Source organism: Ochotona princeps, chromosome Y, assembly GCF_030435755.1.
Source record: "Ochotona princeps isolate mOchPri1 chromosome Y, mOchPri1.hap1, whole genome shotgun sequence".
Classification (NCBI taxonomy): Eukaryota; Metazoa; Chordata; class Mammalia; order Lagomorpha; family Ochotonidae; genus Ochotona; species Ochotona princeps.
Window position 1 is genome coordinate 13518287 of NC_080866.1, and position 27170 is coordinate 13545456.

General features: G+C 45.5%; 1 protein-coding gene across 1 annotated transcript; it reads right to left on the reverse strand.

Annotated features, from left to right (window-relative positions):
* Positions 1-8536: 8536 nt before the first annotated feature.
* On the reverse strand, positions 8537-10498 carry LOC131478777 (testis-specific Y-encoded protein 1-like). The gene is made up of 5 exons (XM_058659348.1): positions 10295-10498; positions 9261-9338; positions 9026-9137; positions 8787-8932; positions 8537-8699 (listed from the first exon to the last, which is right to left on the reverse strand). The coding sequence occupies exons 1-5, from the start codon at positions 10346-10348 to the stop codon at positions 8679-8681; spliced, it is 411 nt and encodes a 136-aa protein (XP_058515331.1). The 5' UTR covers positions 10349-10498; the 3' UTR covers positions 8537-8678.
* Positions 10499-27170: the final 16672 nt, after the last annotated feature.

Consider the following 27170-nt stretch of genomic DNA (forward strand, 5'->3'; position numbering starts at 1 on the left):
GCTGTTAGCTTTCCCATCTGGGACCCAGATCCTGCACGATGTGAAGCTGGTGCTGTCCTCTCTGTGGAATCAGCCAGGTGTGACTAGCTGGAAACGTGCCCATTCCGGTGTTTGATCCCTCTGCTGTTAGCTCCGATCCACCGCCAGTCTGCCCTGCTGAGTCTGCAGCTCCTTTTCCGTTCGATGCTGAGCCATAGTATTTCGCAGGATTGGCCAGTCCCAGCCTGTCTTCACCTCCCGAGCGCCCCGTGCGAACCCAAGCTCCCACCTGGCTACTGCAAGGGCTGATCTGTGGCCGCCTCTGGATCCCTGGTTGTCATTGGAGTCCGGATCACAGCTCACAGGTGGCTGCTGGGTTTTCTGTTCCCTGTAACACCGTTCTGCCAACGTCACCTCTTCTCTGTGTCCAGGGGTTCTCCAGGTATCTCCTTGTTGACTTCCTGACCCCTAACTCTTTCTGGAATCTTCTCTCTGTGCTTTACCCTGTCCAAAATTTTTCTGTCATCTCAAACATTGAGTTTCTGTCTTTTTGTGTGCTTGTTTTTGGGTGGCATCTTTGAGGGTTGTGGTGGTTTTATCCGTTCAGCTGAATTCAGGTTTCTGGTTGGTGATTTTAATCCATTTTCATTCACAATTACCATCAATAAGAAGTAATACTTGCATTTTGCTTGATGACATTTTAATCCACTGACGTGACAATCTGTCACTCACTCCTACTGAGGTATCGTTTTTCAGTTGTTTTCTTCTTCTTCCTCTTCCTCCTCTGTCTGTTCTCCTATTTGGCCCTTCTTATTCAGCTCAAACATCATTTTCTTTTATCATTCTCCTCTGTGTGTGATTTTCTCATTTATGTGCCCCTCTGTATTCTCTTGTAACTCACTGAGTTTATTAACACTCACTATTTTGAATCATGTAACTGTCATTTCATAGGGATGTGATATTTTGGAGTTCTTGTTCAACCAAATTCCTATTTGCTTCATGTGTCCTCATCCTGGTCTGCTCATCTGATCTCCATGCCCATTCTTGTATAGAAAGTTGGTTTTATGGTTCATGAGTTTATGGTTGAGCTGCAATGCAGGGTCTCCAGAAGCATGTTGCCTTGCAAGAAGAATTCCCTTATAATTTCCTGTTTTGTTCTAGGATCTGTTCTGAGAAGCCTTTGGTCACACTTACATCTTTCTAGTCTTCCCTGAAGCTTTCCTCTGGCACATTAGGTGTATCAGGTCATAGATTTAGATTCCTGCTCTGTAGGGTTAAGGTAATTATCTCCTTTTCTATTTTGCACTCACAATCTCATTTACACATCATGCTTTGCTCAAAAGTCTGATTTTCTTTATTTGTTTGTTTGTTCCTCCCTGGACTGATTTCATTATGTTTGTAACTATTAGTTGGCTGCTACATAATGTTTTTTGCTGTTCTTTTCCGTAGTACATTCTTTTTTTTTGTGAATCCTGATATGTGTCTTTGTGCCAATTCCATGGAGTTTTGATAACCGCTACTTGTCAACATATCATGAAGTCTGGTGTTATGTCTCCACTAAATTTTCACTGTGTAAGAACCAGAATGGTTTTGTTCTCAGTGTGGTGTCTTCCATATGTGCTGAAGTGATATGTATTTCTTCTGATAAAGGCCATCAGAAGAAAGCGATTTGAGCATGCACGCTGTCCTAATGTCTAAAGGCCTTGCCTTGCTTGCACCTGGAAACCATGGACACCGGCTCTTGTCCTGGCTGCTGCAGTTCCCATTAGCTCCCCGCTCATGGGCTGGGAAAGCTATAGAGGATGGCACAAAGCCTTGGGTCCCTGAACTGTTTGGGGAGCAGAAGAAAGCTCCTGGCTGTTGTGTTGGGATCAGCTCACCTCTGCCCATTGCAGCCACTTGGGGAGTGAACCAGTGGATGGATGATCTTTGTCTTTCTATCTCCTTCTCTCTATTGATCTATCATTCCAGGATAAATAGTTAAATCTTTTCCAAGAAGAAAGAAATAAAAGATTCAGGCAGCTTGCGATGGAAGCAGACGGATGTGACGTGGGAGCCTCCCCAGGTGATACCACTTGACAAAGTCTGCAATTAGCAAACACAAGCCCTGTGACAGAGCCCAGGATGGAAAGTGTCAAGAGTGTTTGGAAGTGGACATTACTGAGAGAACAAACTGAAAGAGTCTGTATGCCTGGAACTTCATGCTGAATCTCTCCATCCTGCTGTGCTGTGGTAATCCCATGTTGTCCGTGAAGACATTGTAGGCACTGATGGCGACAAATGTTTCTCTGAGAATAAAAACTGCTTGGCGAGCCAAGAGGTGTTCTTTCCTTCAGTTGCTGGGAGAGTTCCCTGAGGCTACCCTCATTAAATCTGCTCTTCTCTCTAAGTCCTTTTGTCTCGCAAGTATGCTCTGAGCCCCCTTCAGCAGTACTCAATGCCATGCGATTTTGGCCGGGGAGTTTTCAAGGTGGAAGAATGCCATGAGTAGTTCAACTGAGGTCATACTGAATCTGTAGCTTGCTCTTGGGAGTAAAGACATCTTAATCCATACAACAAATATACAAAGCAGGCCTTTTTCATTTGTAAATTGGATGGAGCTCACAAGTTCTTTCTCTGGCATGGTGCCATTTGTGTATACAAAGTTTACTGACTTTTGTGGTCTCTGGTAGTAGTCTGTTATTAGTGTATATTCTCTTGTGTGGACAAATCTTTACTTACTTTTATGGGATAATTTACTACTTATAAATTACATAAAGTTTCCTGTTTGCTCTGGTAGTAGTCTCCTGCTTGTGTAGGTAACTGTTTCATGTGCCTCCAGTGCTCTCCTGACTTCCTCTTTTGCATTGTGTAATCATCCATATTTCTATATCTTCTAGAATGTCTCTGGTTAAAACATCCAGGATATATTTAATGGCAGGACTGAGAATGTACATTTTTATAGGTTCAGTATCCTAGTGTTAAGTCCCTAGAAACTTTGCCACATTCAATATGGTGCTGGGCTGTGAGTGCTAAATGCATGCCTTTAACATTTTGAGAAATATTCCTCATTACAGACTTTGCTTTAGATTTTGAACATGAATACAGGTTATTCCTACCTTTTTTTTAAGAAAAAAGATTTAGGTATTTTTATTGTAAAGGCCAATATACCTAGAGGAGCAGAGACACAGGGGAAGCTCTTCTGTCCAATGATTCACACCCCAAGTGGCCACAATGGCTGGAGTTGAGCCAATCTGAAGCTAGGAGCCAGGAGCTTCTGCCTGGCCTCCCATGCTGATGCAGAGTCCCATGGCTTTGGGCCATGCTCGTCTGCTTTTGCAGGCCACAGGCAGGGAGCTGGATGGGAAGCAGGGCCGCCAGGATTAGGAACAGCAGCCATATGGGATCCCATCATTCTCAAAGCAAGGACTTTAACCACCACACTATCACGTCAGGCCTGCAGGTTGTATCTTAAGAAATGCTTTTTCTGGGCCTGGCAGTGTGGCCTAGCGGCTAAAATCCTCACTTTGAACGCCCCGGGATCCCATATGGGCGCCGGTTCTAATCCCAGCAGCTCCACTTCCCAGCCAGCTCCCAGCTTGTGGCCTGGGAAGGCAGTCGAGGACGGCCCAAAGCTTTGGGACCCTGCACCCACGTGGGAGACCTGGAAGAGGTTCCAGGTTCCTGGCTTCGGATGGGCACAGCACCGGCCGTTGCGCTCACTTGGGGAGTGAATCATCGGACAGAAGATCTTCCTGTCTCTCCTCCTCTCTGTATATCTGACTTTGTAATAAAAAATAAATAAATCTTTTAAAAAAAGAAATGCTTTTTCTGTGTACTGAGATTATCATTGTTTTCCTTTCTTGATAGGCTATAGCATGTGTCACATTTATTGCTTTTCAATATCAAAGAAACACAGCATAATGATGCTTATAGTGAGCTGTGGGATTTGATGAGTAGCGTTTTCCTGAGGAATTTTGCAATCAGTTAATCAGGAATGGTCTCTCTCTAGTATCACTCTGTTTTGTGATTAAGCAAATCAATGCACTTTGTGATTAAGCACAACATTCTTAGAAGTGTGAGAGGATTTGTGCCTTAAAATTCTTTGGAATGGCTAAAGAAGACTTGCTACTGATTCGTCTTGGAATTTATGGTAAAAGTTCACATTGAAGCCATCTAATCTGAGCTGCATTATGTGGCAACGGTCATAATTCCTTCATATGTAAGTACCTCAGTTATTTCTCTATTTAGGTTTATTATGTCATCATGGCTGAATAGTGCTATATATTTAGAACTTTCTCTATGCTTGCTGTTTCGAATAATCTCGTAAGATGACAACAGCATGGGAGTTTGGGGGTTTGGGGTTGGGGACAGGGGGCTATGTAATGCTGGCCCTGCTGGCAGAGGAGGGCAGAGGTGGTAGGTTGTGTGTGACACGGAGAGAGAGGCTGACAGAGTGTGTGTGTGTGTGTGCATGTGACAGAGAGAGAGAGAGACAGAGAGAGAGAGAGACAGAGAGAGAGAGAGAGAGAGAGAGAAAGATGGGAGTATTGGAAAGTGTGAGAGGTGGCAGGAGGGCAGCAGAGTCCTCCAGCGTCTTAGCTCTGGCCAAGGCCCTGACTGGATGAGTCACTTCCACTGTGGCAGGGAGCCAGAAGCCAGGCACTAACCACCCAGAGCAACCCAGCCAGCAGTCCGAATTGCATGGGTGTTGGGCTGTGCGTGGTGTGGGGCTGAGCAGCCTGCACCACAGGTGCTCTCGGCTAGCCTCAGCTCTACTCGGCTCAGGCAGCACCCTGTGAGCATGAGTAGGTCCTGGAGTGCTGAGGCAGACCTGCAGGACCCTGCCCACAAACTGTGTGCAGGCCTGTGGTCAGCCAGACCTGGAGAAGGGAATGTGGCAGTGTTCTGCTGGGTCTCCCGTGGTGTGGTGTAGCCAGAAGCACACTGCTGCCGGACTGCCGAGGTGGCACCGAAAAAGCAGCTCCTGGCAAGCGCAGGTTCAGGCTGCGGCCCACAGCAGAGCATCAGGGTTGTCTGGAGTAGAATGTGCAACCCCTGTAATTCTGAGCATGGCTGCTGGTGCTGTACCTCGTGGGAGGGGAGGGCGGGCAGCAGAGGCCTGGTGAGCTGAGGTCCAGGCTGTTGGGCAGCACACGGGGCTGTGGAAGGGAAAGCAGTGTGACGCCTGCTGCAGGCTCCATGTTCAGTAGTGCCTCAGGTGTCTGCTTGACCCAAGTGGATTACACACCACCTGAGCTGAGGAATCTCATCAACAAGCAGGATGAAGATGTGCTGAGCTACGTGGTTGGCTTGGAGGTGGGGATCCAGGTGTGTGTGTGCTGCTGGTGCAAGGGTTGGGTGTTGGCGAGAGTGGATCACGGGGCTGGACGTTTGCTGGGAGGAAGCATGAGAATGTGACCGGGGGTGTGGAGAGAGGGGCGGCATGTGCCTCTGGGCACAGTGGGCTCACCGTGCTCCCCTTGGCAGGTCAAGGAGCTGAGCTGTGGCCAGGGACACTGCAGAATACGCTTTTGCTTCCGGCAGAACCCCTACTTCTGCAATGATGAGATCTGCAAGGATTACTGTCGCAGCGTGTGTCGTAGGCAAGGCCGAGATGGTGCAAGCAATTCGGTGGGTTTCCTGCCCAGCCATGGGTGCTTGTAGAGATCCCATTCCCGCAGGATACAGGGCTGTACGTTCCAGCGCGATCCAGTGGTTCTGTGACTGTGACGGTGAGCCACCCGCCTACAGCCCGGGCCCTGCCCACTCAGCTTCTTGGATTGGCTGAGGGACCATGCCTTCTCAGGCACCAACAGTGTTGCCTGGATGAGAGCACCCCTCATGTACATCAGCTCACTCAACTCCAGAGCCTTTGCAAGCGTCAGGCAGGAGGCTAGCAAATTCTCTGCAACCCTCAAATCCCAAGGAAAGTCACAGAGGCACCAACCCAGGGAGTTGTCTGGGTTGAATGTGACAGGAAGCTTGCCTTGCTGGGTCATGTGTCCATCTGGTGTGGTGCCTTGCCCGCAGCAGGGCATTTGTGCTTCCAGTGACCTCTACAGCCATCTGCAGCAGGACCCAGTAAAGCACGCAGTAGGAAAAATATGCCATGCCTCCCAGGAGGGCAGGATTCCTGAATGTGCTCTTAACACTGTTCCCACAGGGTGCCTTGTGGGAATGTGTTGGGGACATGTCACTTTTCCTCCCAGGTAACTAGTACTTGAGACTTTTCCCTTAATTAGCCACCTTTTCTCTACAGAGGGCTTTATCATGTATCTCACAATTTTACATTCTTGGTGGCACTTTGTACTCTTAAATAACAACATTATCCTTCAGTTTGTTTATTCGTGCACAACAATGTTTTTCAATATTGATAAGAACCCATCTCAATCAACCTATATTCTTATAAATATTGCATTCATATAAATTTTTGGGAAATTTTGTCTCTTCCCCTATCATTTCCTCATATGTTACCACTAATTCATCCCCTTCGTCTCAGAACAAACTAGTACTTGATGTAAGTATTATACTTAATTCTTATACAATGATGTATGCTATGCATGATTGAAATTACTTCCAGGCATGCTAGCATTTTTCAATTCTCTTGTAACATTTTTAATAAGTTTACATTTCCCAAGTAAAGTTTTTAATAGGTTTACATTTTGGCCTCTTAAAATTTAGATTTGCACTCTTGTAAGATGGTGTTTAATATTTCATGTATTTCAAATCATGAAAAAATGTATATGAGAATTTCTACTGTCATTAAGAGGTTTTTTTGAATCAATCAAGCACAGAAATCTTGCCAGGCACTGAAAAAATCAGTAGTGCAATTAAGATTTCAAAAAAAAAAAAATAACACCCCAAGGATTTTTATTTACGCTGGTATTGAAGACATCATTGCCTATATTAGGATGTCAGCACAGTTTGTACTCTTCTCCCGAACTGTGGGCTAGTTTGCAATCCCACCAACAGTGAATAATCCAACCATTCCACTCATGGTCATTACCTATACCAAATGAAATCAGGGCATGAAAGGCTTATTTGTAATCCCATGGAATTAGCAAATCAATTCATATGAGCTAAGACAGAGATCCCAGAAGTTCCTCAAGAGTTGACAGTATGAAAGTAATGGAGCTCTTATCCACTATGGAATATTTCAGTCATTTGAAATAATGACATCTGGGACGGGTGCAGCAAAGAAGCAGGCGAATCCTTTGACTGTAGTGCTGGCATCCCATATGAGCAGGGGTCTAGTCCTGGCTGCTCCATTTCCAAAGGAGCTCTCTGATTTGGGGCTAGGAAGGCAGCAGAGCAAAGCCTGAGTGCTTGGGCCCAAGCCCCCATGCGGGAAACTTCTAAGAAGTTCCTGATTCCTGTATATTTGTATCAGTTCAGACCTGACTCTTGCATATGGTTACCAGTACAGTGCCCAAATGTGAGGAAGAGCATCACTAACCCCTTAGTTGGAGCATTTTATCACAAGGCTTATGTTGTAGGATCTGGACTCTACACAGAAGAAATCAAACATCCTTGCTTCCTCTTTTCTCTCTCCTTCCAATACAAAAGGGGTTAGAAATATTTATTTCTGGAACTGCTATTTGAGGGCAGGGTTAACCCATCTCTACAATGGTCTTAGTTCAAAAACTGTACAGAATAGCAAATCCCAGGCTCGGAATAGGAAATCTTGTGTGGACTTGATCTACATTAATTTTCCCAATCTGGCACTGAATCACTAAAACACACACAACATGCACATCACAGAATTTATTGTATTAGGTTGGGTTAACACCACTATTCCCATCTTGCACTTGAGGTCTGTATCTTCCTTCAGTATTGAGCCAGACATGGTTGTATATTCCATACCAGAGCTTTGAGGGTTTTTACACATCTCCAACAGATTCAATTCTAAATGAAAAGCTCTCTGAAACACACAAATTCATATGGACTAACTGTGTGTTACTTTCGACTATTACGGTTTACTTAAATTATTTAAAAAAAACAAATTGAATAAAAGAATAACAAAAAAATTCATATGGACACATATAATCTCAGAACAACACTAAATGCGTATCAAAATGGAAATGATCTGCATAGAAAGCTACCCAAACCTCACGTATGACCCTGCATTAGTGCTCTCACAAGAGATTAAAATGTTTCCCCTTATTCCAGAGCAATTGCGAGTATTCACTGAAAGAATACATGGCCCAAGAAAACTAAACTAAAAGGACATATATCATTAAGACCTAAACTCCTAATGGGTCTAAGGGCCAAGACATAACCTAAACATTCAGGGATTTTTCTGGAATCAGTGATGAAAGAAACTTAAGGTGAAACAAAAATATAACATGCTGGCATGGAGCCGAAGATGGACTTGACATGGATGGCCAGGGAGATGTCTATTAAGGTGAAGTGATGCTTCAAGCTTGTTTTGTGTCTGAGTGGGTGGCCACGAAGCATGCCTACGTGTGTGTGCACACACACAATCATGAACAATTTTGCATCATACTTCTCCCCAAATCTGCTTCACTCTGATACCAAGGCTGACCTGAGTTTTGTGAATCCCTTTTGTCTCCACTAAGCCTCAGGTACACCGTTTGGGAAATAAGGGACCATGTCCCTACACACAAGCTCTTACCCAAGGTGACAGGCTGCTCATCACCTTTCTCCATTCCATCTTCAGATACCTGAGTCCCAAGGTAATATGGCAGGGGTTTGAGCTAAATATCCTTGTAGATTATCTGTTAGGAAAAAGGAGAAATCAGCTCACTGTTAAGTTGCCCTGGAACTTACAACATGCACTTAGAACTTTCCCAGTGAGCACCCACCTCAGCAATCCTGCTAGAGTCTACGAAGTTGTGGTCCACAAACCAGCTGAAAATACTGACACTGTTGTTATATTCCATCCACCTTGGAGCTTCACCCATATAATCCTGAAGCCACTTAATTGGAGAGGAATGATATGCTCTATACCCTATGGGAAGAGAAGAATGCAGGACAGGGCAGGATCACATCTCCAGTTACCCGTCACCCATGTCCAGTATCTAGTCTCTGAGAAACATCTCACCATTGAGGTTAGCTCGATATTCCTTAACAATCACTGTGTTAGAGAAGTAGGGATTGCTGCAGAAGAACAACCTGATCTTGAAGCGCTTCCTGGGATGCTTGAGTTTAGCCACCTGTCAGGATAAGATGGAACATGCTGAGTTTTCACTAATGAGTCCACTTTCAACTGTTCAAAACTACTTCTGCTACTCACAGTGCTTTTTGCATAGGACTAGTCTGAGGCTGAAGGAACTCACCTCTAGGTTGGTCATGCAGCTAAGAATGTCTTCATCCTTATCACAGATGATGGGTGAAACCTGGGAATGGTTCACAAACTACCTATCAAGGAACTTTCAGAAGAAAAACTGTGTGTGTTTGTGTGTGTGTGTGTGTGTGTGTGTGTGTGTACAAGAGAGCCAAAAGCAAGGGAAATATGGAAAGAACAGGCACTGCAAATGAGAAGCCATTTTTGTTGGGTGCTCCTTAACATATTGTTACGTAGATCTAAGGTCTTCCAAGACTTGTCTCAACATTTCTTTTTCACAACTCAGAAGAAATAAATGAATAGCAAGCATCACATCCTCAGACCTGTTTGACCATACAACACAATCATAAATATTGAACTTGGTTCCCATCATGTGGAACCAGAATTCAGACCTACACAATGCACAGCTGGGTTATTAATATTACTGGATGACAATGTGCTGTCTCAATGCATCCTCAAATAACAGCTCCTGCTGCATGTTAAACTTTAAATGGTGGACAGAGGGAGGGCCTCTGTCCTCAGCAGAGTGAGAGCCCTGATCTTTGTGAGCTAAGCAGGAACTGCCACCACACACTTCATACATCTGTGTGCCACAGCTTCTTACTGGCAGAAATGGCAAAGACAAGAGCCTCATTTCTCTGACAGGATCCATACAGAGCTGGTGTTTCCTTTGAGAGCCACCTCAGGCATCATATCTGTTGGCTGTAGTCTTCCAACCAGTTCTCAGGGACTGGGCTGGAGAATCAAACTGTTACCCTAAAGCCTCCAACACAGGGAAGACTGTGCTTCAAAGAACTTTCCTTCCAAGTTGGAAGAATAGCTTGACAGTCGGTGGACTTATGCATTACAGTGTAGGTGATAATTCAGTCAACATGCCCTGCAGTCCTCTCTGGAGTGTGTTTTGATGCCCTGTCGATGAAATTCATTTTCCTCACAACAGACACTTTTTCACAGTGGTACATTTCCACGATGCTAACTCGGTAAACAGCTACACTCTCGACTGTGACCCGGCAGATAAAAGGATACAACTTTAGACCAGAAGTCAGGGATGTTCTGGATGATCATCCTTCTGCGTTCCATCAGGACCTTGCGTTTTTGCCTCAGCTTCTGCAGCAGCCTCTGCTTCAGCCTCTCACGGGCCCTGGTCGATGGATGTCTCCCAGGGCGCACTTGTAACTGGGGTGTCCCTGACCCAAGCGCCGGTGGGGCCAGCTGGTTCTCATGCCGCCTTTCCTGGTGTGCAACACAGACTGCTAGGAGCTCCTGCTCCTTCCTCTCCTCGACTGCTCGCCTCCCTCCAGCACGCTCCTCCCACCTCCTGCTCAGCCACTACCCCACCACTTCAAAGTATACAGCAGCCATGTTGCTGCTGCTGTCGCCCAGCGGGGCCGGGCTGTCTCCCTCACCCACGGGCCTCACTTTCCTGGGGGGCCTCCTCAGAACGGACACGGTGCACCTTGTCACAGCAGTGGACACAAACCGCCTGTCACCTGACGGCAGTGGTCACTGCGCAGGTCCTGGGGCCTTTCCCTCGAGGAGGATCCTTGTAGGGCCTATGTCCTAAAGCCCCTCTAGGCCCTTCCTTCCCGCCCCCCCACCACCGCCATACTCCAGCTCAGTGGACCCCGGGCCCGGGTGCGCAGCCGCTGCCATCCCGAACCGAGTCCCGACTTCTCCCTGCCTGAACACCGCCTGGGTCAGCCGAGGGCCCTCACTGTCTCCCGGAAGTGGCGATGTGCTAACACCAGGCGCATGCGCAGAGATCTCGGCGCTGACGCGGGGTGGGGCGACGCAGTGCGTGGAGTTGATCCCCCACCCACCCCCAGCGTGCTGAGCTCTCCGGGGAAGTCCGGTGTGTGAGCACGAAAGCAAGTGTGTCCACCTGAGCCGCGCCCGGGCTCCCCGTGCTCAGGGAGGGAGCCTTTCCGGGGTGTGCCCAGCTTGGCCTTTTACCAGGGATGCAGGCTGCGGGTGAAAGGGGCAGACAGCAGCCCTCCTGCCCTTCACGGGGCTGCCTGGGTTCAGCCCTGCTTGTGGGCGATGTTTCTGGTGCAGGCGTGCTGAGATAGCCGTTGTGGGTCAGCCAGAAGAAAAGCATGTGGAAGGACAGGCGCCCAGAGGGGCCTAACGTATGATTGCTCTGATGATGTGTCCTGTGTGGCTTTGGTGGGTCCCCTGCCCTTCCATACCGTTGGTTGCTAGATCCCCTGTCCTTAGGAATTCTATTTGGGATTACTCTGGTGTAGACAAGCTCTTTGAGAAATCAGGGATTCTTTCCCACTTCCGGTCCTGGTCCTCATATTGAAGGCAACTCAATGTTAGCAGAGTTGCCAAGCTCGAGGCTTTCTCTTCTCTTTTCTATTCTTTTCTTCTCTTTTCTCGTCTTTTTTTTTCCTCTGTCCACAAAAAGGGAGCTGAATGGGAAACTTAGCTTGCAGAACTAGAGCCGGTGCCCATTTTGGATTCTGGCATGTTTAAGGCGAGAACCTTAACAGCTATGGTATCATGCTGGGCCCGAAATTCAAGATTTCAGTTGCAGCTTGTGCTGCCGTGATGCTCAACGAACTTACATCAACCTGCTCACTTGCATTGTGCAAGCAACACCTGGCAACCTGGGTTTATCGCCAGGTGAAAGTGGACCAAAGTCCAGTGTTCCTAGTGCATTGTGTGTCGGGGATGAGGGGGTATAATGCGAGGAAGGGAGGAGTAAAAAATCCTTTTACTCACTTGTAGAATATTTCATATACAGCAAAATATAAATCGTGTTTATCTCTTTTGTGTAAGTAGGTTAATTATGTGGAAGTACGGCCACAGAGATCAAGAGTGAACAATGTATGCAAGTGCACACACATCAAGGAACACTCATGCATGAATTTGAGTAAGAGAAAGGCATCACAACATGCTTGGTTTGTGCCTGGTCAGTTACATACCAGGTGTCTAACAGGTACATGCTGGCAGAATGTAGGATTCTGGAGTTCTGTCTGGGCCTCTCAACTAGAAGGCAGGTCCAAGGTACTGGACCCTGTGGAGACAGTTTCCTACAGCATTAGAGAGAGGGTGGTGGTATTGGAGCAGGCGTGTCTCCAGGCAGACTCATAGGGGATGTCAGTGAGTGGGCCAAAATAGCAGCCATATTTCAGTTCTTGTATTCAGTTTCTCACTCCTGTTGCTTGGGAAACAACTCAAATTTTCAAATGTCAGGTGTCGATACAGAGGGGTCACAAATCACGTGTCCATGGGCCGTTCCCGAGCCTAGTGGCTAAATCCTTACCTTGCATTCATCAGGAATCCATCTGTATGCCAGTGTATCCTGGCTGCTCCATTTCACATCTAGCTCCCAGCTTGTGGCCTGGGTTACCAGCTGACGACAGCCCAAAGCCTAGGGATCCTGCACCCACGTGGGAGACCAACCAGAGGCTCCAGGCTAGTGACATTCAGTCAGCTCAGCTCCAGCCTTTACGACCATGTGGCAAGTGAATTGGCAGATGGAAGATCTTTCTCTGTCTCCGCCTGTCTCTTTAATTCTGCCTTTCCAGTACAAAGAAATACATCCTGAAAACACAAATATGTGTCCAGATCAGTACTGACCATGGGCTTTTGAAGAAGCTCTTGGTGAATTGCAGGTTATGCCCTATGTTCTTGAGGACATAGAAACCTACTAGTCTTTAAAGGAAAGCACTAGTGAAGCAGTTTACATGAAATGTGTTTCAATAACATCAGGTCTTTCAAATGTAGGCAAGGGAATGCAGTGGGGTTTGTTTGTTTTTGCTTCCTGGCTAACAAGTGTTGGGTGTTACTAGAATTGTAACAGCTGCCGACTTGAATGTATGTGGGAAGCAAAGTGGGCAAGTTGTGATGCCTGAGAATGGGATAACAGACTGAGGAACACGTGGCAGTGATAATGGTTGATGTAGTTTGCAGACGTGAGGTCTGTGATGAAATTTACTTCCAGGTTGTTCCATGGGAAGCATCATGTCATCTGCACACATGACTAATTTGACTCCCTCTTTTTCTTTAAGGTGCATTGTATTTGTTTCTTTCTCCTCCCTGTCAGTTTGGCAAATGTTGACATCCTTGGCTTGTTTCATATCTGAGAGGAGACAGAGCTTTCCACACTGCAGTAAGAATGGCAATTAGTTTTGATATGTATCTTTTATATTTTGAGAAGAGATTTTTGTATAACTATTTTGTAAAAAAGTGCTTTTGTTTTTTTCTCTTTATCTTGGTGGAGTGTTAATTCTTTTTTTTTTAATTATTTATTATTTAACTTCATTAATTACATTGTATTATGTGACACAGTTACATAGATACTTGGGTTCTCCCCACCCCTCCCCAAACCTTCCCACCATGGTGGATTCCTCCACCTTGCTGCATAACCACAGCTCAAGTTCAGTTGAGATTCCCCCATTGCAAACGTATACCAAACATAGAGTCCAGCATCTTATTGTCCAGTCAAGTTCAACGGCTTCTTAGGTATACCCTCTCTGGTCTGAAGACAGAGCCAGCAAAGTATCATCCCAGTCAATTGAAAGCTCCAACATACCATCAGCAAAAATTTACATCATTATGGAATTATTTGACAAAGTAATGAGTAATCAATATGTTAAAAGTAAATGTGAGTTCCCAGCCACCTTCTGTGACCACCTCACCTATACTTCAATTTTAGTTTATACACAACATATAACATTCAAAACATAACATGTTATACATAACATCATATCATCTTAAATTAAGGGAAACATGTGGTATTTAACCTTTTGGGATTGGCTCATTTCCCTTAGCATTATGGTTTCCAGTTTGGCCCATTTGGCCACAAAGAACTGCGTTTTGTTTTTTTTAATAGCTGAGTAGTATTCCATGGAGTAGATGAAGCATAGCTTTCTTATCCAATCCTCTGCTGATGGGCATTTTGGTTGCTTCCATGTTTTTGCAATTACTGATTGTGCTGCTATGAGCATAGGAGTGCATGTTGGTTTCTCCTAGAACAAGTGTTCTGGATATATTCCTAGGAGTGCTATTGCTGGATCATACGGTATGTTGAATTTGAGTTGTTTGAATATTCTCCATACTGATTTCCATAGAGGCTGTACCAGCCTGCAGCCCCACCAGCAGTGGAGTAGGGTTCCCTTTTCCTCGCAACCTCACCAATAATGTTGTTGGTGCTTTTATTCATGTGGGCCACCCTTACTGGTGTTAGGTGGTACCTCATTGATGTTTTAATTTGGATTTCCCTTATTGCCAGGGAACTTGAGCATTTTTTCATATGTTTATTTGCCATTTGGGTTTGTTCCTTTGTGAAGTGCTTGCCCATTTCCCGTGCCCATTTCTTGAGTGGCTTGTTTGTTTTGACATTTTGGTTGTTTTGTAGCTCTTTGTATATTCTGGAGATCAGCTCTGTATCACATATGTCGTGTGCAAAGATCTTCTCCCATTCTGTGGATTGCCTTTTTACTTTGTTGATTGTTTCTCTAGCTGTACAGAAGCTTCTTAGTTTGATGAGGTCCCAATTGTTTATTTTGGTCTTGATTTGTACTGCATTTGGAGTCTTTTTTTAGGAAGTGAGGGCCTACCCCTAAGTGTTGCAGTGTGTTTCCAACATTTTCTTCCAAAAGTTTGAAGGTTTCTGGATGTAGGTTTAGTACTGTAATCCATTTAGATCTGATCTTAGTATATGATGAGAGATGTGGATCTATTTTTTTTTTGTTTCTGCAGGCTATTAACCAGTTGTCCCATCAGCATTTATTGAACAGACCTTCCCAATTGCCTGCATTATCGTTTGTCTTTTTGTCAAAGATTATTTGGCTGTATCTGTGTGGGTTTCCTTCTGGTGTTTCTATTCTGCTCCATTGATCTTCCTCTCTATCTTTGTGCCAGTACCATGCTGTTTTGATAACCACTGCCCTATAGTATGTCCAGAGGTCCAGAACTGTGATTCCCCCAGCTAACTTCCTATTCTTCAGGTTGGTTCTAGCTATCCGTGGTTTTTTGTGCTTCCAGATGAACCTTTGGATCATTGTTTCCAGTTCCATGAAGAATGTTTTGGGCAATTTGATTGGGATTGCGTTGAATGTATATATTGCTTTTGGCAGTATAGACATTTTAATGATATTGATTTTACCTATCCAGGAGCATGGGATGTTACTCCATCTTTTGAGGTCTTGTTCAATTTCTTTTTTAGTAGTTTCTAGTTTTCTTCAAATAGGTCTCCTACATTTTTGGTTAGATTTATTCCCAGATATTTCATACTTTTCTCTGTTATTTTGAATGGTATCTTCCAGGTTAAGTCTTTTTCCATCTTGTGACTGTTCGCATACACTATGGCTGTTGATTTTTGTTCATTAATTTTGTACCCTGCCACTCTACCAAACTCTCATACAAGTTCTAGCAGTCTCTGTATTGAGTCTCTTGGCTCTTCTACATAAAGAATCATATCATCTGCATATAGTGAGAGTTTGACTTCTTCGTTTCCCATTTGGATTCCTCTGATTTCTTTTTCTTGTCTTATGGCCTCAGCGAGTACCTCTAGGACTATGTTGAATAGTAGTGGAGAAAGTGGACATCTCTGTCTTGTTCCAGATCTCAGTGGGAAGGGTTCCAGCTTTTCTCCATTCAGTATGATGCTGGTGTTGGGTTTTTCGTATATGGCTTTAATTATGTTGTGGATTTTTCCATCTATGCCTACCTTGGTTAGGGTTTTTAGTAGGAAGTGGTGTTGGATTTTGTCTAAAGCTTTTTCTGCATCTATTGATACGATCATGTGATTCTTGTTTTTCAGTTTTTGGATGTGATGTATCACATTTATGGATTTCCGAATGTTGAACCATCCCTGCATTCCAGGGATGAATCCTACTTGATCTGGATGAATGATCTGTCTGATGTGTTTTTGAATTCTGTTGGCTAGGATTTTGTTGAGAATCTTAGCATCAATGTTCATCAAAGAGATAGGTCTGTAGTTTTCCTTCTCTGTTAGTTCTCTGTCTGGTTTTGGGATTAAGGTAATGTTGGCTTCATAGAATGAGTTTGGAAGGGTTGCCTCTTTTTCTATTGTTTTGAAGAGTTTGTAGAGGATTGGGGTCAGTTCTGTTCAGAATGTTTTGTAGAATTCTGTAGTGAAGCCATCTGGTCCTGGGCTTTTCTTTGTTGGGAGGTCTTTAATCACTGATTCAATCTCTACTTCAGTTATGGGTTTGTTCAGGTCGTTTGTTGCCTCTGGGATAAGTTTTGGCAGGTGGTAGAAGTCTAAGAACTTTTCCATTTCTTGGTGATCTTCTGATTTGTTGGAGTACAGTGCTTTGTAGTAATTTCTAATTATGACCTTAATGGATGCGGTGTCTGTTGTTATGTTGCCTTTTTCATCTTTGATGCTGTTAATTCTTGCTTTCTCTTGTTTTTTCTTTGTCAGTCGGGCCAGTGGGGTGTCTATCTTGTAAATCTTCTCAAAAAACCAGCTTTTTGATTCATTGATTTTGTGTATTTTTTTTTTTATTTCTATCTGGTTGATTTCCTCCCTCGTTTTGATGATTTCTTGTTTCCTATTGTGTGTGGGGTTCTTCTGCTGTTGTTTTTCCAATTCCTGGAGGTGTGTGTTTAGTTCCTGTATTTGGCGCCTCTCTTGGGCTCCAATTGCGATGAGTTTACCCCGTATCACTGCTTTGGCAGTGTCCCACAAGTTTTGGAATGTTGTGTCAGGGATTTCATTGGTTTCCATAAATTTTTTGATCTCATCTTTAATTTCTTCTCTGATCCATTGTTCGTTTAATAGCATACTGTTCAGCCTCCAAGAGTTTCTGTATTTCCTTGGGCATTTTGAATTGCTGATTTCCAGCTTCATTCCGTGGTGGTCTGAGAGGGTACATGGTATGATTCCTATCTTTTTGAAGTTATTTAGATTTGCTTTGTGTCCTATCATGTGGTTGATCCTGGAGAAGGTGCCATGTACTGCTGAAAAAAATGTATAATCTGTGGCCTTAGGGTAAAAAATTCTATAAATGTCAACCAAGTCCAGTTGTTCTATTGTTTGTATGAGCTCTGTTGTTTCTTTGTTGAGTTTTTGTTTTGTTGATCTGTCTGTTGTTGTTAGTGGGGTGTTAAGATCGCCCACTATTATGGTGTGTATATCTATGTCTCCCCTTAAGTCCGTGAGTAATGGCTTCATGTAGCTAGGTGCGTTTGAATTTGGTGCATATATGTTCACAATGGTAATTACTTCCTGATGGATCAGTCCCTTCACCAATATATAATATCCTTCCCTGTCCTTTTTGATGTGTGTCAGATTGAAGTCCACATCATCTGAAATTAAGACAGCTACCCCAGCCTTTTTTTCTCGTCCATTGGCATGAAATATCTTTTTCCAACCTTTCACTTTCAGCTTCTTTGAATCTCTTCTGGTTAGATGTGTCTCTTGTAGGCAACAGATAGTTGGGTGCTGTTTGATAATCCATTCTGTTAATCTATGCCTTTTGATTGGTGAGTTCAGGCCATTTGTGTTAAGAGTTAAAATTGAGAGGCTGTGATTTTGCCCTGCCATACTTGTTTTTGTGGGTGTTGATATCTGTGTAATTGCCCTTCCTTGTGTGGACTTTAGTGGGGAGATCTTCCTGTTTGCCATCTTTGCTTATGATTCACCTCCTTTTTTTCTGGATTTAGTGCATTTCTAAGGAGATTTTGTAGAGCTGGTTTTGTGCTGGCATATTCTTCTAATTTCTCTTTGCTGTGAAAGTATTTGATTTCGTTCTCAAATACGAATGAGATCTTTGCTGGGTACGTTACTCTTGGTTGACAGCTGTTCTGATTCAGGATTTGGAAGATCTTTGTCCATTCTCTTCTTGCTTGTAAAGTCTCTTCAGAGAAGTCAGCAGTGATCCTGATTGGTTTTCCCCGGTATGTGGTCTTTTCTCTGCTTCATACTTGTCTTAGGATTCTTTCTTTGTCTTCGTTGGAGTGGAACTTGAGCACCATATGTCTGGGTGAAGATCGCTTTGGGTCATATCTGCTGGGAGTCCTCTGACCGTCCTGGATTTGGGCTGTGTTCATGTTCCAAGTGTTTTGAAAGTTTTCCTGTATAATTTCGTCGAGCACCATTTGCATTCCTGACTCTTTTTCCGCTCATTCAGGAAGGCCAATAATCCTAATATTTGATTTTCTGAGGTTGTCTTTCATTTCTTGTATGGTCTTATTGGCTTTGTTCAGACTTGTCTCCAGCTGTTTAATGAACTGGGTATGTTTGTTTTGTGTGTCTTTCGTTTCAGAGATCCTCTCTTCTGCTGTATTTGTTCTGTTGGTTAGGCTTTCAATTTTGTGCTCTAAGTCAAGGATTTTACTTTTCATTTGTTGTATTTCTGTAACTATGTGGTTCTTGAATTCCTTGAAGTCCTCCCAATTCTTCTCATTGTCTCTGACATATTTTAACATTATTTTGTTGAATTCCTTGTCTGGTAGATCTTCTATGTCTTCATCTCGCATCTCCCAAATAGACATTGGCTTTTGATCCTTTATTGGTAGGGTGTTGGCACTCTCATCTGGATCATTACCTTTTCTGGTATTTCTTCCCATTGTGTTAGTGTTTCTTTTTTGAGAGACCTAGGCACCAGTGTGCTGAGGGGTCTCCAAGCACTATCCTGTAGAGATCGGAGTCTGCAGGCGTGGAGTAGCAGGGTGTGGGAATTTTCAAGGCACTTTTGGTTCGTCTCCAGAACACTGGACGTCAGGGCGCCACTTCCAGGGCCCAGCAGATTCAAAGCGCACTCTCAGCTCGTCCCCTATAGGTATGCTACCACAGGGCGTGGGGGAGTGAAGGCACTCTCTGTGTGCGCCCCCTGAGCGCGGGATCACAGGGCTCGGAGGATTCTAGGTGCTTTCTCGGTGCGTCCCCAGTGCCAGGGACTGCAGGGCGTGGAGGTTCCAAGTGCTCTCTGGGAACGTCTCCTGCACGCGGGTCCGCAGTGCTCTCCTGGTTCGTCTCCCAAGCACGGGACTGTAGGGCGTGGGGTGTTCCAGGTGCTCTCTGGAAGCGCCTCCTGCGCAGGCCCGCCCACCCCAGTGCTTGCATGGGACCGACCACCCCAGCGCTAGCACGGGACTGCACAGCCCAGAGGTGTGCTTGGGTTCCTGTGGGATAGCACCGCCCAGCTGAGTGCCAGACCACAAAGGCACGGAGGAGTATTCAGTGTGCCTTTTGCCTTTCTCCCACAGTTTTGGCAGTTTCAAGGCACTCGCCCGGTGTCTCTAGACGCTGGAGTCTGGGGGGGGAGGGGCGGGGAGACGAGCACCAATTGTGTTCAGGCTCTGTGCATGCCCCTGGGGGGCCAACTCCCGAAGCCTCCAACCCACCACTGTCCCCACCCAACTCACTCAAACCTCAGGTTCTTGCAGTCTGCCTCTTCCTCTGGTGGGAACCTTCACTGCGGGTGCATCTTCCCACTACTGCGTCCGTTGCTGGTCCTGGCGGGTGTAGGCGGATGGAGCCTGGAGGCTGCGGAGGTCCCACCCTGCGACCAGGGTGGGTGGATGCCGGCGGGTCCCGATGACTCAGGGTCCTGGTGTCCGCAGCGGGCGCAGGTCCTGGCGGGTCCTGGAGACCAGGGTGAGCAGATGCCAGCGGGTCCCAATCACCGCCGGTCCTCACGGCCACAGCGTCTGTGGGTCGGTCTGTGGGTCGGTCTGCGGGTCGGTCTGCGGCTTTCAGTGTCTGAACTCAAAGGTGACTCAGCAGGTCAGGAGCGGAAAGTCGTCTTCCCTGCCCTTTGTTTTGTTTTTCCCTGGTTGCTCTTCCGAGTTGTGTGGATTTTTTTGGTTCCACACTGTCCAGGGAACTTCACGTTCTTCTCCCTGTAGTTCTATGCTGCTCCACTTACGCTTTTGTCACGTTCTAGCCCTCTCTGTGAGCTCTCTCACAGTCTTCCTCCTATGTCAGCCATCTTGCGAGTCTCCGCCTGGAGTGTTAATTCTTACCTGATGCCTTATCTGAACCTGTTCAGTTGGGCTTGCGTCTGTGTTTCTCCTTCCATTGATACATATTTATTTACACTTACTGAATTACAAATGTTGGAGCGGCTTTGCATTTGCTTGATGATTTTGATTTGAATATGATGTGTGACTATTTATTAAGGTTTTGTATTTGATGCCATAACCCATTGTTAGAGAGTTTGTGTGCCTGTTCATGGGAAATATGGCTATATAACTTTTGCTATGTCATAGATTCGGTGTTGGAATCAAAGTAATACTGCCTCATAAAAGAAGTGTGGCAGAGTTCTGTTCTGCTGACTAGTTACCCATCTACCTTTACTGATGTTCTTTCTCATTTATTTGTCCTCAGTAGGAGTAGGGCATGAAAGTCCCCCATTGTTACTCTACTGGCATCTATGTCTGCCTTTGTATCTGATAATATCTGACTGTGTATTTCAGGGTGATATTATTTTAGGTGTATGTATATTCAGATTCTCTATCACTGAGTTTTAAACTAAGCTGCTTTTTCCTATCAAAACAGGATATCACATTTAGCTCTTTTGTAGCTTTTCAGTCTATGTGCACCTTTGTGAAGACTTTTGTGTTGGGATGTTGGAGCGTTATACAGTTTTTTAACAGCCACCTGAATTTAGTCCTCTGGTTAGTCCCATTAATGCATTTACATTCAAGATTGGTTGTGGTGAATTCTCAAGGTTGTGTTTATGTGGGAATACTTTATTTTCCCTTCACAATTAAGGAAAGTTCCACTGGATACAACATTTTTGATATGTTTTTTCTTGTAAGATCCTGAATATACATTCACACTGTATTTTGACCTCATTCTTCTCAGAGGATTGCTCTCAATTGAGGTTTATTTTTAATTTTGCCTTTCTTACTTTATATGCATACAGCATTTCCCTCCTACTGTGTTTGCATTTTCTCCTTCTTGTCTTTAGTGTTTGAAAATTCTACCACTGTGTGCCTTGATAACATGTTCCTTTTTTTTTTTTTTTTTTTTTTTTTTGAGTTCTGCAACTATTGAACCTCTGGAATTACTGGGCTAGTTCTAGGATTCCTATAGTAGCTGGGACATTTTCCATGATTTCATTGAGTAGATTATTGAATACTTTTTTCTTCACCTCCAGAATTGCCTGTGATATACTCATTAAATGAGATTTGTACTTTATCTTCCTGCAATCTTTTCAAAGATTTATGTGTTTTTGAGCATGGCATAGTGGCCTAGCACCTAGTCCTCACCTTGAATGCAACAGGATCCTATATTGGAGCCACTTCTAATACCAGTAGCTCCACTTCCCATCCAGCTTCCTGTCTGTGGCCTGGGAAAGCAGGCAAGGAGGCCCAAAGTCTTGGGACTCCTATGTATGCAGAGGCATACATATGGGAAACCTGGAGAAAGTTCCTGGCTCCTGGCTGTGATTTGACACAGCACCGGCCATTGCGCTCACTTAGAGAGTGGATCATTGGATGGAAGATCTTCCTCTCTGTCTCTCCTCCGCTGTGTATATCTGACTTTGTAATAAAAAATATAAATATTGAAAGAAGCTAAAAATCATTTATTTGTTTTTATTGAAAAGTCAGATATACAGAGAAGAGGAGAGACAAAGAGGAAGATCTTCCATCCACTGACGCCCTCCCAAGGGGCCACAAAGGCTGGAACTGAGCAGATCCTAAGCCAGCACCCTGGAGCTTCTTCTGGATCTCCTATGTTGGTTCAGAATCCCATGGCCAGGTGTCCATCCTCGATTACTTCCCCTGTCCACAAGCAGGGATTTGAATGGGAAGCGGAGTTAAAATTGTTTAGAGTGTCGGTAAGATATTAGAATATTAGAATGTTAAAATGGAATGTTATTGTTGGGCAATATTAGGTTCCTTTGCACCAAGAAACTACTACTTTGCTAGGCCAGGCTGAACTGGACTTGGAAGTGATAATTTGGTCCTTGCTCCCCTTCAAACTTGTGAACAGTGTCACAAATCTAATCTACCAACTAACCCAGGTTCAGGATGGCAGAGGCGCAAGTCTCTGGAACCAGGAAAAAGAGAAACTACAAAGATAAGGGTGCGAGAGTAGAAAAGCCATAAAAGATAATGACTGTGGGATCAGAGCAGACTGCTTAAACTGAAGGCCATAAAAATTAAGATGTCTAAAGTTGTTACTTTTGATGCGTGTTTCAGCCAAAAAGGGTTTTGTATAATCTCCAGCGTTTTGTTAGTTGGGGGTCCAACCACTGCTTCACTGGCCTTTGTGCCCCAAGAAGGGTCTGACTCCAGCATGCTGGTGCAACAAACTCTGTTTGCTCTTTGTATTGCCAGCAAGACTTTATCGTTTCTGGGGGTTAACTAGCCTGAACCCTAACATCTAACATCAGAATTTCACAATGTTTGTCTCCACTATCGGATGTTGTCTTTGTTATACTCTTTTTCAACTAGACTTCTCTTAAAACAATTAATCCTATATTTAATTAACTGACTTGGTGGTCATTCTAAGTCTCTAATCTAGGTATCTTTTCTTAGCCTCTTTTGTTCCTCTTCTCCCTTCCAACCTTGTCCCTCTTCCTCTCTCTGTGTCCTATGTCATCTTAAAATTGCCAGCCTCATTCTGTTCCTGAATAATCAGCAGCCTTTGCTTAAAACACAGGAAATACCTATTAATAATGAGATATTACATTCAATTAGGTATTATCACCTTAATTTAAATCTCAATGACTCCTGTCTTCTCAACATTTTTGCATTTATAATCAACAGCCAATTGTTAATGTTTTGTTGTGATTGCAGCTTCATGTCCAAGATCCTAAAGGAAGTATTCCCTGGAGAAACTCATAAAGGAAGGATATGGATGCAAGCGTTGCAATAAGTGACCATGAGAACCAGAGCTGTGGGTGGACATGCTGGATGGCCATCCTGGATAGGCAGCAGCACCTGCCAGCACCTGTAATGACTGCATGGCAGGATCTGTGAGACCCAGCCAGGTACCAGGTTCCATTGATGTGTATAAAAGTCAAATGGGCTTAGGATAGACTGGACCAGTCGGCTGCACTAATCACCATGTGCAGGTGCCAAAGACTGGCTGGGCTGGGAGGGGCTGTTCGGGTTCTGACTAGGCTTCAGTTCCCGTTTTGTATGTGAGGGCCAGATGCGTGGTGTGCAGGGTTGGTCAGGAAGAACCATTAGTTAGTGGACAAGGTGTACCTGGGGCCTTCATCAATCACCAGCATGTGTGTAGAATGAACTATATTATGTGTGTAGGATGATGTGGGTGACAGACTGAGCAGAGCCTTGCACTGTTTGGTACACACGAGAATCAAGCACAGGATCAACTCTGATGAGTTTTCTTTGGGTAGAATTTGCACTTGGATCATGAGACTCAAGATTACAGCCTTAGGGTAAAATCGCAAGACTTATGTTCTGCTCGTGGAATACACAGGTCGTAATTGGGAATTGGTTGATGAAGCCTGTGAAGTGGATGACACACCAAGATGTCCCCAGGGCACATGGCAGATCATCAAGGCTGGACGAAGATGTCTATTATCATGATAGATGGCAGAGGCAGAACAACCCTGCTGGCCAAGCTTTCACCACAAGAATCGGTCATGTGGAGCCTCCAAGGTGGACTATGTCAGTCAGTGGACCTTGGAAGGATTTCCTCAACCTTAAAGCAGTGAAATCAACAACATCTCAGAACTGCTCAAACCCTTGCTACATGCTCCACATCAGGGACTCTGGGATGACACCTAGCGGCCCCATTCCCTCATCCCCATTTAGGTGCTGATGCTCTAAAGCCACTGGGGACAGTTCTCTCCCTTCTTCTCCCCATTCCGCCCAAATGCAGAAAGAAAAAGAAAAGGATAAATGTAAACAATTTTATCATACTCTTTGCCCGTTTCCTAGACCCTTCCCACCCTAATCAGTGGCCCATATGTCCATAAGCACTGCTTTTAACATACTAAACCTCATCAAACACTGCTTCTTAATTTCAAAGAAAAAAAAACTGAAGACTATGAGGGTTTCCTCCCTGAATCTGAAATCAAAACTATGTAGCACAAACGTAACAAGTCACAATATTTATTTTTTCTTCAGCACTCTTCTGGGCTAACATGTATAGCTGTGTTCATGTGTCATTATTACTTCTGTATGTTTTTTCATGCATTCTGGTTGTGAGACAATGACATCATTCTTCTCCAGAATGTTTTCCAGATGAACACACTTCTAACCTAATTAATCCTGCTTCTTGAAGTGCTCTGAAAGACACAAATATGTACAGAGAAGCATTTTCTCAAAACAACACTAAACATGTTTGAAGTGATCAAGGATCTGCATAAGTAGCCAGGTTCCCTTCCCATCTAAGAAAAGTCAAAACCCCAGCACAGTTTGTAGCTTGATTTTCTGGTTTTGTGGCAAGTCCTGACTGTGGTCTCCTGGAATCTTATGTGGGTGTCTGCCCACAACTGTGGCCCTTCCAAAGTTTGTGAGTTCATGGGAGCACAAGTGTGAGAGGTGGGTAGCACTAGCAGCACCAGTGACCAGGGAGGAACCAGTAGTGAATTGGAGGAAGAGCTGGCAGACCCAGACCATCCAGGAACTTGTGGCTACTGGGCAAGGAGCACTGGTCCAGGCCAGGGATTCTCTGACCCAGCACAAGGAATGTGACATCATCAGCAGCATTATGGGATGAGTCAGGAAGCGCTGATGGCCAGCTCCTTTCTGCCGGTTGACTCCCTCCCACCACCCACCTGACAGTCTCCAGAATCCCAGAGCCTCAGTCCCAAGGCATATAACTGTTGTTCCCAATGGACACTGCTTCAGGGGGCCACTTTGACCTGCGTGGTAACTGTATCTGTCCCCACCTCCAGCATGGGTTTAGGGAGGAGTAGATGGCTTCTTAGCAGCCAGGGACATTGCAGTGCGTGGGACACATGGGAACAGGGGAACTAATTCTTCCAGCACAAACATTTGGCTTTGGACAGCAACCCTAATTCCAATTGATTTGTTTTTGTGTTGCATCTTCTGTGTCCCCAAAGTCTACACTGTGAGAGATGATCCCAAATGTTGAGAGCACCTAATGATCTATGGGGCTGTCTGGGATGGAGCCGAGGATCAACGCCCTGGTGAGGCCAGCAGTAAACAAGTTTCAGGAAGTATTTTCCCATTGGAGCGTGGCTGTGTGTCCCTAGCGTGCTTGGCGCATAACCTTTTGGCTGATTGGTTGCTTCCTGCGTGCAGGAGTGACCTTTTGGCTGATTGGCTAGGTGTTGTATATAAGCAGTTTGGGTCCTGGAGAAAGGGGGAAGATGGCTTTCCTGTTTGCATGCTGCCTAATAGAATAAAGAGTTCCTACACATTCACTCAGCATCAGGTTTTCTTCCGCGGGTTCGGAGATTCACTGACACCCAAACATGCTAGTGACTGGAGGTGAGGCCTTTTGGAGGTCTCACATGTGGGATCAGCAGGAGGAGAGGCAGTGTAAGTCCTCTGCTGTTTACCAGATTAAGACAGGTACTGGAATGCCTATGGCTAGACCCCAAGGAGGCTACAATCTGTTCCATAGCACAGGACTTCCTAGGGACCTGTTCTAAAGTGGTCAACATGTGGCGGGGCCTGGGTGGACACCTGGGTTCACCAAGAAATGTAGGCATTGCCAGCATGTGCAGGCCCAGGGTGGACTCTGAGTGTCACTGAGATGCCCAGACCTGCCAACAGGTAGCTGCCAAGATCGAACCAGAGTTGCTGAGATTCCCAGGCCTGGTCAGCAGGTTGGGGGCTGGGGCTGCCCGCTGGGGTTACCAAGACAGCTAGGCTTGGCCAGAAGGTAGGCAAGCAGGATGGACCCCAAGGGTCGCTGAGACGCCCAGAACTGGTCAGCATGTGTATATCAGGTTGGGATCCCGGGGTCGTGGAAACACCCAAGCCCACTCATCTCCCCATGCCTAACTCCCATAGTCTCCACCAGGTCTACCTTATGAGGCAGCATGGAGGCCCCTATGTCACTGCAGCCTGTGCAGCATGAGGACACTGCCCCCAAGGGCTTGATGGCGGGCTTAACCCTGGACACGCCCTTGTACCACTTCTGCCACTACCATCTGGGCAACCTAATGGGGTGGCAGAAGCCGCTGGTGCTGCTGTGGGCGCTGTGCTGCGATTGGCTGTGGATTGAGGTACACACCTAGGAACAGATGCTGGAGCTACTGGTACTGGAGCCATTCCTGAGTGCACTATCAGACAATAAGCAGGCCTGGGTGTGCAGTCTGTGGTTGCACAGTGGGAAGCAGGCCATGGTCCTGGTGTAGGAGCTCTGGGTGAAGTGTCTGATGGGCAGATGCGCAGGTGGGGGGTTGTAGCCTAAAAGGTCCATGCACCAGTCATCCCTTTGCCATGGAGTTTTAAAGGGCAGGAGTTGCCCAGCCTGACACAGTGACAAGGCCCTAGCAGCACTGGGAAGACAAGCAGGTGTGTCATGCTGCCAGAATTCACACTATTGACACAACCTGTCTGCCTATCCAAGACTCCCAGGCATCTTGACAGAGCAGAAGCCTGACACAGGCCATGCAATTGCCTCTAGGGTCCCTGCCCTGAACCTCAGGATCACCTTTGAGAGCAAGTTCCTGAAGCTCCAAGGCAGTACATAACTTTTTGAGGCCATTTAGCTATATGGAGCAGCAGGCAGGGGTGCCTGTGGGGTGACCCCAAGTGGCTTCCCACCCCAGCAGTGTCCCATTTGGGTGGTTACAGCTGTGAACTGGTGCTGTCTGTAGGGGCAGTTGCTTGCTCAGTGTAACCAGGTCATCCTGAGCTCCTATGCAGATGGGATTGATAGCAGGGGTCATCAATAGCAGGTGTGCCTGAGTACCTGTGGGACCAGTCAGCATGAGAGGCACCTGCTGGCAGTCAGATAAAGGAGGCTGAAATGGAAGGTCCAGGAGAACATTGCAGGCTGGGGGCCAAG